Here is a 15,380-nt window from a genome sequence, read left to right as displayed (position 1 = left end):
TCCAACACACCAACTGGTTCTGGTTCATTTGCCTCTCCGGTGTCTGAAGAATCACACTCTGGGATCTTGTTCTCTGATGGTCCTCTGAACTGATCTGCTTCTGCATCTCCTTTGTGGTTGCCAGGAACATTGTCCGGATTTCGACGGAAAGATGGTTTTTTAGGCGGAGTGGGAGGAGGAACAGCTTTCTTATCCTTGTCCGTGTTCTCCTCTAAACCTGAAACCCAGAAAAAAGAAGTGAAAGAAAAAGAAGCAGTCAGAGGAGTTGGGAGTCAGATAGTCTAGGTGGAATTTCCCTTTAAGATATTGGAAATGCCCTGCAAAGAGTGAATAGTCACCCCCAGCAAAATTCATTTATAGAACCCTTTGTAGTAGGTTATGTATCAGTGGTGATAAACATATTTTTTGTTAGTGTAAACTTGTTGTGCAATCTAATGTCGTAAATCCATGTCATGTTCAGTTAAATAAAAAAAAAAGAGAAAGAATTAAGGAAAGAATGCTTCCTGCTGAAGTCCATAACAGGTTCAATCAGTTATAATTCGTAACACAAACAGAAATTATATTAATTTCATTCTCTATTCCTTACTGTATACAAAATTCCCTTGAAAGTAAAGTCATGGATATCAATATAGCCTAACTTAAACATTATTAAAAAATGCCTGAGCGAAAATTTGAAAGCTGACAATGATTTGGCAAACATAAGACTGAGAGGAGGGCAGTTCCCCAGCCATGAATCTTGAGTGGGAAAAGCGTGGTTACCCTTGGTAATAAGGCGTGTTTTCAGGACTAATACATAAATGAATAGTAATAATAATAGTGATAGGTATTTCAGATACGTAGGGCTTTGAAAGCAATCAGCAAAATCTTAAAAGTATTTTCCAAATCTCAAAAGCTAGTTAATGGCTTCTTATAGATGAGGTTATGTCACAATATAGCAACCTTTCTGACAACTCAATTGAAAAACCATTTATAGATAAAATAACATTGGAATATTTGTTTTTGACCAATTCAGTGAATTACATATGTGACAAATCAAGGTGCTTCGTGACATTGATGATAAAATCCCATGAATCCAGTATTATTGCTGTAAAACAGAATAGTCTGCAAAGGAAAGTAAATGAACAGGAAAGTGTCTAGTGAAGTTTCCAAACCTGGATGTTCAGGAGCAGGTGATGATTCCACATCAGGCTGTGTGTCCTCACTGTCGTCCAACACACCAACTGGTTCTGGTTCATTTGCCTCTCCGGTGTCTGAAGAATCACACTCTGGGATCTTGTTCTCTGATGGTCCTCTGAACTGATCTGCTTCTGCATCTCCTTTGTGGTTGCCTGGAGGATTGTCCTGATCCCGAGTAGTTGGAACAGGAACCAGAGCTCTCTTAACCTTGTCTGTGTTCTTCTCTAAACCTCAAACCCAGAAAAAATGATATGCTAATATCAAGTAGTGCTGAAACAATAACATGATTAGGCTAATGACTGATTGATGGAAAAATTAATCAACACTAATTTTATTATTATTATTAATTATTAATAAACATTTTGAGTCAGTTAACTCTAAGTCAAACAAAAGAAACAATCTTAAGATGTCAACTTGGATTTTGAATTTCACCATTTTTATGTGAATAACATGATTAATCATTTAACTGATTGACAGAAAATTAATCAACACTATCTTTAATTATTACTTTGAGTCACTTAATTCTTGGTCAAACAAAACAAACCGTCACCACCTTTTTGCTCAAACATCATTTTATAATGCTGGACGTGCCCTGGAAAGAGTGAACAGTCAAAACCAGCTCAATTCATTTGAAGCACCTTTTGTAATATTTATCAATGATGACAAATGTTTAGTTTGTGTACCTTTTAGGATATCCATGTCATGTTCTGTAAAATAAAAAAAAAAGAAAAATCAATCAATCAGTTATAATTTATGACGCACACTGAATTTATCTCAGTTTCATCCGTCTATTTTCTACTGTTTACAAAATACCCAGAAAAATAAAAATATAGATAGATAGATACTTTATTTATCCCCTCGTGATATATAAGCACAATGCACATGGATATGTATGTAGTTTAAGTCCAAAATGAGGAGGTAAAAGAAAAAAAATCTAAATATTTGTGGATGTTTTATGAAATTATTTCAGCACAAATGTTGTTTTTAAACTCCCAACAGTGGACAGTTGAGAAACAGAGAGAAAATAACACAATGCATAATGTTGTTTCACCACATTTCTTAGCAACAGTAAAAAAGTTGTGATAAACCTGCTTACATTTTAAATGAAATACCCCAAAACAGTGTATTAGTCAGCATTACCTTCTCCTTCTTCCAAGTCTTCTTTGTGATTGGAAACATGGGCATCAGGCTTAATGTTCCCATCACTTTGGTTCTGATGGGGAAGTCGCTGCGAAGAGCGGCGTGTGGATTCTCTAATTAGAGGTATACGTATGTCATTCCGAGCTGACCCCATATCTGACTCTGAAACAGATTAAAATACAAGATGTAATGCAGCTCACTTATAAGAGAGAAAGATAAAAGAGATATTAGACAATATGACCATCATCAATGAGAAAATACAAATGATGAACTTCTGCACTTATTTGACTGAAAATATGTGCCTCATCATATCTGTCTAATGATATACTATCACTGTGTGTGTTTTAATTATTTTGTTCATCTGGACCCGATGCAAATTATTACAATTTTTACAACTTGGTCTATTATTATTTATTCGCTCCTTTTAAAGGATTGTGCAGCTTTGGAGGTATGTGATCACTTAGTGCTTTCTATTTCTTATCTGCAACACACCCTTTAGATAATGGGCAGTCAACAGTCCTTTATCTTTACCATGAGTAATGAAGTTAACAAGCAGAATCTATAGCTTGTGTTCCTTTTGGTAGAAATGCCTGGTCACTGTCTAAACAAAATACATTTTCTTTTCTTTCCCACAACTTTCTTTATTATGAAAAGCAGAGTAACATTTGTGTTAACTGCTTGATCTGAAATGATTGATCGATTTATAGGATTAGTCTTATGATGAAAATTTAATTCACCACAATTTGATTACTGATTAATCGTTTTGTTGAAGACATTTATAAAAAGAAACTTCTGATTGTCTGACATTTTGTAAACCTAACAATTCATTGTAAGAATTATTGTCAGATTAATTAGACTGTGACCACTGAAAATATAAAATATCATACCTTCTCTTGTACCAGGTGTGAACCTTTTTACCGTAGAATCTTTGTTTCTCTCTGCAAAACATGCTGGACAGAAGAGGAAACGCAAACAGTAAGTTCTTGTTGTATACATCGTGAAGATCAGAATCAGTAATAGCAGTGGCCTGTGTTCAGTACTATTGCACATAAATAGCTTTCATTACATGCTGTTGGTAGATCTGGAGGAACTTTTGATCTCTAATTAACAAAGAACAATGCCCCATATAAAACTCATTATTACATTTAGTCAACTTACACACAGCTTTGGGAATAGATGAGTTAGAATACATACAGTATACATATGCTCAGTGTATCTGCTAATGCTCCTCAGTTGCTGAAAAATAAATAATTCAGGGTATCTGGCTAAGGAGTAATTTGTTTAACTGTACCTTTACTACTTTGTTTGCAGAATATTACGCCACAAATGAGAAGCACAAGGAGAAGCACAAGGAAGGCGCAGGATAAGCCAACAGGGAGTGCTATGGATGAACTCTCCTCTGCACAGAAGGACAAAGGTTACTGCAACTTCTTATTACATTACATTCATTACTAAAACAATATTCATATAGTGCTATAACTCTGAACATTTCAGTCTACATTTTTGAACATGAAGTCTGCAATCAGTCTCGATACTATACAACCAAAGGACAACATTTTGTGAATAGCTGTGAAAGTTTTTGTTTTTTGAAGTGATCTAATATATTAATTCCATTATCATCATTATTCATTATAGACACATGATTTATGTTTCTTTTCTTTTTCTTTTTTTTTATCAGCACTGGAATGAAGGCTCAGCTGAGTTTCAAAGTCTCTGCTTCACATTCAGTGCTATCGTCAGTGCTGCATTGCAGTTATTATTTCTTAATGAAACTGAGGATGTTTGGTGGGTAAATTTTAATAATATCCATGTAAATTAGTTTCTGAGCATTGACAAATTCCACAACTTATATTTTAAGTACACAGTAGAGTTGATATTTAAGTAACAGCTCACCAGAGTAGCAATCCTTTGCGGTGAATGTAGTGGTTTCAATAGTCAGACGGTTTCTCACTGTACAAGTGTACATTTTATCATCATGTTCATCCCCCAGAGATATTGTTAACTTTGGGCCAGGCAGCTTGATTCCTTGCGAGTCCCACTCATAGCTCATTAAGGACTGAGGATCTGCAGAGCACGTCAGCGTTGCCTGGGTTCCGTCTGTATTGGGGCTGCCATTATTCATGTCACAGGATACAGTGGGTTTGGGAACCTTGCCTACATGAATATATGAATGAAAATAAATACATGAATGCAAACCTAAAAGAGTGATTCCCTTATGTTACATGGATTTATACAATGACAACATTGCATTCTTACATCAACAAAACAAATTATAACAGAATAAAATTAATAAAATAACTTAACCAGCAGTGATTATTGAAAATCACTAATTCTGCCCCCATCTTATAATTAATAATATTATAATAATATGTAAATATTGATAAGTTTAGGTAACTATAACAACTTTGTTTAAGGTTATGAAAATTCATGGTCATGACAAATTATTCTTACAGGATGTTTAAGACTAAAACACTTTTAGTGAAATAATGCTGCCGTGGTGAAAGGAAACAGACACTGACTGCTACATGAGATCAATGTCAAAACCCTGACCTTATACTGCAATATAAGACAATGTGCAATTCCTTCTTGGAACTAAATATAATGTCATATTAGAGCCATCCTAATCAGCAAAGCAAGCAAACTAACAATGAAATTCCCTTTTAATAGGTTACATATTAAGAGATAATACTGGCTTTCATATATGATATCTTGATTTACTTTGGGTGTGGGCAGCGGTGGAAGAAGTACACTGCTTTTTTTATACATCAATGTAGAAATACTCCATTAAAATTAAAAAGCTTGAATTCAAAATCCTTCCAAAGTAAAAAAAAAAGTATTGACAGCAAAATGTGCAAAAATAAAAGTGACTCTGTGAATGATGTAATATATAACATTATTAGATTGTTAATTTATTAACATGCATCAGTATGCATGTAGCATTTCATTGTTGGTCAAGAGCAAGTTTTAATTAGTTTAAATACTGTATACTTAGGGAGTTTAGGCCAATGTGTGAATGGTCTGTGGGGCTTCCACACTGACCCCTAGGACAAGCTGCAAATCTTACCGAATGGAGGTTACATGGAAGGAATGTATTAGTGGATTTGAACACAGAAAGCCTTGAACCTACAAAATACACCTCCGTGAATGTTGCAATCATTACTGTGCTGCACAGTAATAATATTCTTAATTGCCAATTTCACTTGAAAATGCAATTCAGAAGCTCTAAGCTTAATTTGAAAAAGCTCCAAAAATCCACAATAAACCCATGATGAAATTTGCAGCTTGAAACACAAAACTCTGCCAAAATGTACATTGCCTTTACTGTAAAAATATCTGTCCCTACTGAACCCTTTTCATGTCTTACAGACTGATATTAACATTACTTTTTTCTTTGAGGTTGGCTCATACAAATGTTCCAAGCTGGATTGGACAAACTTCCTTCACTGCATAAATTTGTCATAACTCGCTAGTTTCAGCCTGGTAAATGCCATGTGTTGCCAGAGAAATGCCACAGAAAACTATAGCCTACAGTAGGTGACATTACACTGTTGGGTGCAACAGATGATGATACTGCAGAGAGACCAAATACAAGAAAAGTGGTAAAAGCCACATATTCTCTTAGAGTGGTTGTACATGCATCTTAAGAACAAATCTGTTCGTATGGGCAGTTCTTGCATGAGGCCCACTGTATTGATAGCAATGACTTTAATTGAAGGTTTTACTAAACTGCTATAGCAACACATCAACTTCCAGCTGTAGAATGTAAGAACCAATGTTTAGAAGACTTATCAACAGTATATAGCCACTTTACTGTAAAAGTCAGTAACTTACCTATGACCTCCAATTTATAGTGGATTTTTTTTAACGCTTTATTTATGAATATTTCCAGTTCATACTCTCCGCTATCGTCATATCTGACGTCTGTCAAATTTAGTTCTGCAGATACCCAGTCAAGAGTGACCCTGTTTTGAAATTGGCTGTACACCTCTTCCTCCTTGCCATCAAACTCTACCACTTTGTTGCCATTATGTTTCCACAGAATATTATCAGGATGTCCAGTAATGTGTGGCTTCAGGTGGATGGTCTCCCCTTGGAGGTGATATGTTAGCGTCTGTCCAGAAACTAGACAAAGAAAATGCAGAAGTGTGGAGACATGTAGGATAATGTGTGAAACATTGCGGGATATGACAACAGTACAAGCAAAAACCAACCAACCAAGACTCACATGCACAATTTAATATGATCCTTTACTGCATTATGGTGTTCCTAATATTTTTAATTTAATATTACAAACTTTAAATGTAAGTGTGAAGATTCAGTCTTGTCCTTGAAATATATAGTTTAAAATAATAATCTCAACTCATGGTCCACTTACAAGCTTTTCTGGAGCTTTCAACTGCATTTCAGTGTTCAACAGCTGATAGAGTTTGTTCAGTTGTCATGGAGATGGTTCAGCTGTTATCACGTGACCCATGTATGAAACTTTGTTCACATGATAACAGGTGGGCATACTTGAACAGACTGCAGCAACCACTAGTAGATTAATAAATTATTCACGTGACAGAAAATTTATCTGCAACTGTTTTGACAGTCAAATAATCATTGAAGTAATTTTTCAAGAAAAAAAAGCAAAACATTCATTAGTTCAAGGCTCTAAAATGGGAGAATTTCTTCTTGGTCTTACATTTCTGTAAATGTTATATTTCAGGGTTGGTTGGATAAAATAAGATATTGGATGGCATCATCTCAGACTCCATGATGTTGCTCGTTTTTCTTTCTTTTTTCACCATTTTCTGACATTTAATTGATTCATTGATAAATCAGGAAAATAATCAGCAGATTAATCTGTAATAAAGATAATTTTTAGTTGCTGTCCCATTCAAGACCACCTCATTACATAACTATCACATAAATGAGTAACATGATGACAACTGAGCCATCTCCTTGTCAACTGAGCAAACTCCACACTGATGAAGACCATGTGGTGCAGTTGAAAGCTCCAGAAAAAGCAGATATTAAGTCAAAATTACGTTGTCAAACTCACAATACTATCCAGTCTAACATAACAATACACAAACTACAGCCTCAAAAAGTATCACGGAACAGCTCTCTGACATAGTGTCAACAAAATGATGTAAGCTACCAAAGATTAAGTGGGATTCTTATTGTATTATTTGATTGTTTATGTGTTACTACAGGCCTAAAGTCAAATTTCCATACATATGACATGAAATTCAAGTGTATTTCTTGGTATTCCCTTAGTATCAGAAGTAACGCTGTATTTTTACAATAAGTTAGGCTTAAATAATACTTAACAGTGGGTTAACATACATTACCGTATTAGTTTTAAAAGACCAATACCAAAGGTGTTCTAAAACATTTGCTCAACCCTTACGACTGTGTAACACAGACGCATCGTTTTTACCTGCTGTGAGGAAATATGAACTGTTCAACTTTAGATAAATCATTAACCTGAGAGGCTGCTAGCCCTCTGCACTGTTATTTGTATGTACACACAAAAGTGCCAAGATACAAAAAAAAAAAAAACCCACCACAATTACACTCAACTCACCTAAGTAGGAGGTTAAGATACAACAGGCCAAGAAGTAACGACGGGCCATTTCAGGAAAAGCAGGACAATCACAGTACTTTCCTTCTGGCTTTACTTTCACTTTTGTTGTTGATAAAAACGTAAAAACGTTTACCACCCATCGTCCCCGGAATACACAGTCGGAAAGGTCATTATGTTAGTGTCAGTCAAAAGTTTTGACATGCTAAAATAAAAAAGAGTCTTAACAGAAATTGCGCAGTAGGACAACTTTCCTTAGGCAAAGTAATTTCCGTCATGCAGGTGTGGACAAACACCTGAATATCCGGTCTTTGTGAGTTATGGCCCTTCACAATAAACTCTAAACGTATGACCATTGTTTCTACTCCTCAACATAACAGTAGTAGCAATGACCTTGGAAGCTTGTAAATAAACAAATCATGTCCGTTTTTGGAAAAACGTCAACACGTTTTCCAAAAACGCTTTGTTTTAAAAAAAATAAAAAAATAAAAAATTTAGTTTGAAATTACCGGAAGCTCTATTATTTCCTGTGACTGTTGACCTGGCCGGAGAAATTGAGCAGCTTTTTTACGGTATTGAGGGGTGTGTCCATATGTGTGTCGCCCGTCGACGTGTAGGCTAACCTTTGATTATGTCTATCTGTAAAACCAGTAGCTTATTTTCGGTGATTTGTTTGAATAAGGGGTTTGTCATGCATTTAAATTTTTTTTTTTATCCATATCAAATCAGGTTTAAACAATTGCTTCTGTAATATATTACACTGGATGAATGATTGTGACATTGAAACGGGTCTGATATTATGGTTTTGTTTGGTGGTGAGTTAGAAGAAAGGCAATGCCTCCCTGGCTTTATAAGAAAACACTGAAAGACTGCATGATTTACCTGATGTTTCTGTATTTATTTGTGCAGCATTTTTGGACTAATTTCATTTAATTTCTTTTGAAACTTTATTTTTTATTTATTTATTAATTAATTTGTATTATTGCACCTTAATTGCTTGGTTGTGATATGGTACTAATTTATTGTACTAGTTTATTTCTCTAAAACAGAATGGAAAGAACCAACAACATCTCTTTTTTTTTTTTAATAAAGGACAGAAACATTGTATAAAAATAAAGTATTGTAAAAAGGTTTGCAATCCTTACTTTAGTCAAAACATAATGATTTCCAATAAGGGAAAGTGGCACATTAAATTAGCATTGTAATGCATATTAAAACATTTTGCTCCTTTTTAAACACATTTTATTTTACTTTTTAGGCATCCTCTCACTCCCACTCTCGTCAACAATAAAGTCCTGTGACCAAGGTCTGTGTCATTGGCACTCTGAAGCAGGTGCTATTCTGTGTATGTGTGTGTAGGACTTCATGAGTGTCACACTGCCGTGGTGTGACACTCCCATAGGCAAAACACACTCCTCTGTCAGCACCCCTCGGGCAACGTCCCAGCACATCACTGTGGAGATAACTTGGTTTTTGTTATCCCGACCTCCGGTGATGAAGAGTTTGTTGTTACAGGCAGCGATGGCGCAGCTTGCCCTTTCCCCAAGACGAGTCACAAGGGACCACGAGTCAGACAGAGGGGAGTAGCAGTACATGGCATGCATGGCACCACCTGGGAGCAGACAGAATAAGGTTAGAAAATATATACATATATGAGCAGATCCACTTTTAATGCAAGAATCTCTTTTCTTTTGTAGAGGATCATTGAAATCAAACACAGACATTTGAGTTCTTTCTCTTGTATGTTTATGCTTTTATGTCAAAGCACTTTGTAAACCCTTGTTTTTAAAGGTGCTATATAAATAAAAGAATTATTATTATTATTATTATTATTATTATTATTATTATTATTATTATTATTACAAGTGGTGGAGGAAGTAAAAGTAGTAATACTGCAATATGTCAATGCAAATGTCACTTAAGTAAACGTATGAAAGTTTTTTTGGCAAAATGTATTTAAAATCTTTAAAAAAGCAAGAGCACCCGCAATGCAGAAAAATCCCACCCTGTGATTGTGACTATTGGATTATTATTAGAGAAGAACTAATGTGTAAGTTGGTCAAGCTAATTTGAACTATTTCATATACAGCTACATAGTTTGAATTCTGTCCACAAGTTTTCAAATTTATGATGTGGCATAGAAGTGTAAAGCAGTATGCGCTGGAAAATTTCAACTAAAATATAAATACCTCAAATCTGTACTTAGTAACATTCCAGCACAACTTACCAACTACATAGATGCAGTTCTTGAATGTAACAGCATTTGTGCATTTGGTCTCAATGGGAATGGGCGCCCGTAGTTCCCAGCAGTCTGTCCCAGGTTCCCAGCACTGAACCTTATCAGTTGCCAGCTTTCCATTCGGCCCACCACCAATCACATAGATCCATCTGTCAAAGCTTGCAGCAGCGAAGGAGCTCACACCTACTCCAAGAGGTGTCACCTGCAATAAGTAGAGCCAAACGGGCTTCTGAATAAGAATATGTGAGGAAGTATAGCCTATCAGACAGAGAATGTGTATTGTTTAAAAGCAGTATTATTTGTGGAGCATCAGATGTACAGTATTTAACACCGTATGTACACAATAATAGTAAAACAAAAATGAATGAGGGTATGGAGTTTTGAGAAAGACTGGAATTTTGGGTGAGAGGTAGATGCACATATAATATCTACAGCTGCCTGCTGTCGTAGTGATAGTGAACCAATGGGTTATCTCTGGTACAGGTGGCTTAGCGCTTTTAGCTGAAAATAACTGTCTTCTGCGGCTGGTTGTGCGAATCATATCAGTATAGTTGCCATAAAACTAAAATAACACATCGAAAGGTGCTAAAACAGTAGAACTCAGAGAAACTTCAGAAATGGGGTAGTTCTTTCAAGCAACAGTTTTCACATACTTGTAGTCATTGCTAACAAAGAAAAGTAAAGTTACACTAAAGCAGCATTATAATGTCAACTTTTTTTCACCTGTGTCCAGCGATTGTGAAAGGGATCATAGGCCTCTACGCTAGCAAGTCTCTGAACTCCATCGAATCCACCCAGTGCGTACACCTTCCCCTCGTGGACCGCCATCTTGTGTCTCCAGCGGCCTGTTGTCAGGGGCTCGATTTGGATCCACTTGTCCAGGGCGCCATTGTATTTCCAAACATCATGTTGTGTCTCCTTACCTCCTGCAACAACAGAAGCATTACAGAAAACTGTCACTTACAGTACACACTATAGCCTCTATCCCTACATCAATGTGTCACTGAATCTTTAGTAATGACTGTATCATTGCTCGACATTGGGACACAGAGTTATTAGTCTGATTAAAGATGTAAAATCCAATGACTGAGTCTGAACTCTCATAGTATACATGTTGCTGAACAGTTAGCAACAAGTAACCACAACACAGTGTCATTTCCTGAGTTGGGAAACACCTAAAACCACAACAACTGTTACTGCAGATGAGAACGTGTCTTCCTGTTATTTTGCTCAGCTGTTCATTACATTAGATTAGCATTTCATTTAATTGTTAAAACAACATTACATTTGAATAAGAGAGGCCTAGAAACATTTACAGCAACTTGTTTACATGATGGAAATGCAAGAAAAATACAAGACGAGAGGATATATGGAAACTTTAACTTTTCAGATGCATTATCTGCCGACTGTGAATAATTTCACTTTCATCAGTACAGGTTGACACATTTTACAGGAACTAAGGCTTTCTATGAAAATAGAATGTGAATATGTTACTTTTCTCACCAGATATGTACAATTCATTGCGGAAGGTTATGCAAGCAAACTCAACCCATTTTCTGTTTTGGGACTCATCCTCCATCTCTGTCATTGGCAGCCTGGCAACCTCTAATCTGCTGCGTCTAAGGGGGTCCAAGCAGGTAACTGTGGAAATGAAGCGTTCTTCTTTAGTGCAGCCTCCGATGATCAAGAATACCTCTGAGAGAAAGTGCCGCAAACGGGGCTTGGTTCGTTCAGAGACCACCTACAAACATGTACAAAGCACATTAAACATAAAACATTTAAATGCAGCAGGTCATTTTATCAGAGAATGAGTTGGCATGAAAAAGGTAATTGCTCTTATGCAGTAAATATGGAACATATTTAAGGATAGCAGGTAGCTTTTGCCTCTGGCAAAGTGATACACCTTTAGACCATTAATACCCCAGTGTTTCGGCCTCAGGGTTTCAGATATATTGAATAAAAAATTTTAAATAGAAACATATTTTTGGCTTCGCCTATATACTAACCTCCCTGCCAGAGAGGTGATAAGCGCGGGTCTCTTGCAACAAAGGAAAAGCTTCACTGCAGTTGCGTATCAGTTCATCCGACTCCACTTTTTCTACGAAGTATGCTGGCTCCAGCAGTGGCAGTCGCACATGTGAGAGCAACCTGGCCAGTAAAGAATAGCGTTGTTCCTGCCGGGCTCTCACCCAGCGCATGAGTGCCTGAAAAACACACTCCTCAAACTTCACATCAAGGTCGTCTCTTTGCAGGATGGTCTCCAGCGACTCTGCTGGCAGCTCCAGGAAGTCCTGCTGCTGGACCACCTGGGAGAATTGAGAGGTGATGTAGTCCTGAACCCTGTTTGTCAGGTCTGACAGGGCGTGGCTTTCAGCCAGATTCAGGACCCCGATACAGTTCTCCAGGTGCAGGGACTTGCTCAGAAAGCTAGCACATGCATCCGCGACACGCAGGAACTAAGAGAAACAAGGTGAGCATAGGAATCACTTACTTTTCAGCTGAAAATTTAGTAAGCTCTCTGATGTAGACATACAGGGTTTCTCAATATTGGGGTCAGAACCTTGTGGTGAATGATACAACTATTTCAGATTTCTAAGATTTATGAGCTGTATGAGGATTTGACAAGAAAATTGTCTTGGAAACCCAAAAATATAAAAAAGAATTAAAAGCCTTGCCTTAACAACAGCCACCTTTACATGTGTTTCCTCAAACTGTATCCTAAACCTTAATCTGATTCTAATTCTAACCTCAGTCCAAAACCGACTCCCAGCAGCCTGATGAAGAAGTGAGGACCAATCAGAATGCTTGAACTTTTTTTTTTTTTTTTTAATCTTCAAATGACATTTTAAAACTCAAACCGCATGTCACAAAAATAGAGGTATGGGAACACCTGTCTCATTTGTTGTGTTGCACAGCTGTGTAGTTAATTTAAGCCTGTATGGAAAACTGATCCTGAGTGTAAACAACTGGGCAACTTTCACTTCCCTCTTAGTGTCACACATCTCATACGCAGTGAGATGTTTGTTCCACTGAATGGGGGTTATACTGTCTGAAGTGAGACGATCATGAGACTTGCAAGATGCTAAATATGGTTCTTCACCACAGCAGCCCCATGCTGCGAAAAGGTACCATCAAAATAGAAAGATAGATGTTCTGAGGGAAAATGTTTAAAAATGTTTTACATTCTTCATGACTCTAATTTTGGTAATCTTAGTTTAGATAGTTTTTACCTCTAGTGAAAAATCACATGATCACACCTACACAGAATGAGAAAATGTTACAAATCCTAAAATAAATAAAACCCTTTTGAATGGATCAAGCTAAAAAAAAAAGGTTTTCTTCACTGTTGGATTTATGTTTTGAGGATGTTTTAGGATTTAATGACTTTTTATGGTTTAGGATTAAGTATTTGAAGTTAGTGTCTTTATATATAATACATGGTAACATCATAAGAGGATGTCAGAGGATGTTTGTGATATGTAAACGAACAAAGTATGTTATATTTAAATGTTTAAATATATATTGTCATTTTACCTGAAATTGACTGGCAGCCTCAAGTATTCTCTGGACATTTGAGTGTGTGAGGAGGGCTCGGCTGGTGTAGGTATACTCCAGGAGAGAGGCCATTGTCCCACTGTCCAACCCCTTTATTTGCACGCACTCCTCATGAGTCTCCTTCAGACCACTGCAAAACATTGCCCTACACAGAAAATGTTCCTTTATTAAAACCGACAATGCCATCACCATACAAAGAAGAAACAATGCTTGTTTATTTTTTACCTGAAGTACTGACTGGCAGCGGCAAGTATGGCTCTATGGCAGGGAAAGTCATGCCCTTCAACACTCAGTATCACATCGGTCAGTTCTCTGTTCACTCGCAGAGTCTCCATCCCTCTCTGCAGCTCAACAGGTAGACCTCCATCTTCCCAGCGTATCTCACTTGTTCTTGTCGGGCTCTCTCTCTCCTCATTGGGGCTGGAGTCATCTCCAAGAAACGGCAAGGGACAGTCTGTAGTCCTCTCCAGTGAGTCACTCATCTTTTACACCACAAGTTCTTCAGAAACTCGCTCTCCTCGGAGGAACAGCATGCAACTTCTGTAGGTGCACCTGCATGGGTATGAAGACAGAAAATAACCCCGTGTGGTTTGTGCTTGCAACATTTGTGTCGCGCCGAGACGTGGATTTGTTTTTTCCTGTCCCCTTCATACTTCCTATTCCTGTTCTGTGAGGAGCATACGTATGTAGCAATGCTTGTTTCTAGACACTTCCTCTTCTTGTGTTGAGTAAATTTCCCCTAAGTTACCTAGTTTTCCTCTTCTTTTTTTTCCAGGATCCCCACAGGTGTCAGGTTTCCACCACCCGACCTCATCAAAAAGCACCGAATAACAATAAGCATCCAAACGTGTTATATCTAAAAATACATTTTTATATACCATGTGTTCCTGTGCTCCTATGAATTGCTATAAACAAGCTCTCACTTCTTGTTTAACTATCGTACATCACTCCATCATTCTGGCACCTCACTGGGATAGAACTCACTGTAATCATGAGAAGCAGCTTGTGACCAGAAGGCTGCTGGCAGGATGAAGGTGGGTGGGAAAGTGTAAGAGCAGCTTTTGCCCCTCCCTCATTTTCAACACTGAGGTGCTTATGCCTAGTTACCATAGTAACTATCTAACAATGTATATTACATTGCTTTATTTATTTGCTTTGCATATATTTCATATATTGTACTAATTCTGTTTAATGTGTGAATATTTGTTGTTTTTGCTATGAATACTTACATCTTTAAGCCCATACTTATATCATAATTTACACATCATTCCAGAGTTGCACTACTTCACTGTTTCATTCATATAGTAGTAATAGATTATCTGGTTTTCTTACCTCTCAGTCTGTCTCTGTGCACCTGTAATCTTATCTTATCTTATCTTATCTTATCTTATCTTATCTTATCTTATCATATCTTATCATATCTTATCAGCTCCACTGGAGCTCAGCTGACTGTACCGGGAAGGTGTGAATGTGTCTAATTGTCCTACACCTCAGAAATGTTGGTTATCACCATAAGGAACAAAAAGAAAAATCCCCTAGCTTTTGCTCAGTCAGAGCGAAAGCTATAGGCTGAAAGCCGAGAAGTGAAAAACACAGCTGCAGCAGACGTGTGTGTCCCTGTCTGCTCCACCAGGTGGCACTGTTGTCTGATTGATCTGCGATACATTTCAAGACGATATCAACGAATCCAGACTTACTTCA

General features: G+C 37.1%; 1 protein-coding gene and 1 pseudogene across 2 annotated transcripts in view; both read right to left on the bottom strand.

The window, feature by feature from the left end:
* LOC111662152 (uncharacterized) overlaps window positions 1-8,181 on the bottom strand; it is a 12,571-nt pseudogene extending 4,390 nt beyond the window's left edge. The window contains exons 1-10 of the transcript XR_015437835.1: window positions 7,889-8,181; window positions 6,148-6,438; window positions 4,210-4,470; window positions 3,608-3,715; window positions 3,204-3,266; window positions 2,317-2,478; window positions 1,860-1,883; window positions 1,730-1,768; window positions 1,152-1,406; window positions 7-217 (exon numbers count right to left, since the gene is read on the bottom strand). The product of XR_015437835.1 is annotated as an uncharacterized LOC111662152 (transcript). The remainder of the gene's footprint in view (window positions 1-6; window positions 218-1,151; window positions 1,407-1,729; window positions 1,769-1,859; window positions 1,884-2,316; window positions 2,479-3,203; window positions 3,267-3,607; window positions 3,716-4,209; window positions 4,471-6,147; window positions 6,439-7,888) is intronic.
* A 773-nt stretch (window positions 8,182-8,954) lies between these two features.
* klhl6 (kelch-like family member 6) lies at window positions 8,955-14,556 on the bottom strand. Its single transcript, XM_023415921.2, has 8 exons — window positions 14,428-14,556; window positions 13,905-14,231; window positions 13,659-13,824; window positions 12,131-12,580; window positions 11,628-11,865; window positions 10,848-11,050; window positions 10,113-10,326; window positions 8,955-9,497 (listed from the first exon to the last, which is right to left on the bottom strand). The coding sequence occupies exons 2-8, from the start codon at window positions 14,159-14,161 to the stop codon at window positions 9,199-9,201; spliced, it is 1,827 nt and encodes a 608-aa protein (XP_023271689.1). The 5' UTR covers window positions 14,162-14,231; window positions 14,428-14,556; the 3' UTR covers window positions 8,955-9,198.
* Window positions 14,557-15,380: the final 824 nt, after the last annotated feature.

Source organism: Seriola lalandi, unplaced genomic scaffold (assembly GCF_002814215.2).
Source record: "Seriola lalandi dorsalis isolate HSWRI2012SDOR001 ecotype SW California unplaced genomic scaffold, Sedor1 jcf7180002054559, whole genome shotgun sequence".
Taxonomy (NCBI): domain Eukaryota; kingdom Metazoa; phylum Chordata; class Actinopteri; order Carangiformes; family Carangidae; genus Seriola; species Seriola lalandi.
Note: the sequence above shows the minus strand (reverse complement) of the source record. Positions and strands in the feature narration are given on the sequence as shown.

Excerpts from the sequence above, each read along its gene's own strand:
- klhl6 (XM_023415921.2), bottom strand. The coding sequence starts at position 14,161 with ATGAGTGACTCACTGGAGAGGACTACAGACTGTCCCTTGCCGTTTCTT. Across the intron at positions 12,581-13,658 it reads AGGCTGCCAGTCAATTTCAG|TTCCTGCGTGTCGCGGATGC; the intron begins GTAAAATGACAA and ends TGTTTCTCTTAG. Across the intron at positions 11,051-11,627 it reads CAATGAATTGTACATATCTG|GAGGTAAGGAGACACAACAT; the intron begins GTGAGAAAAGTA and ends CTGTTGTTGCAG.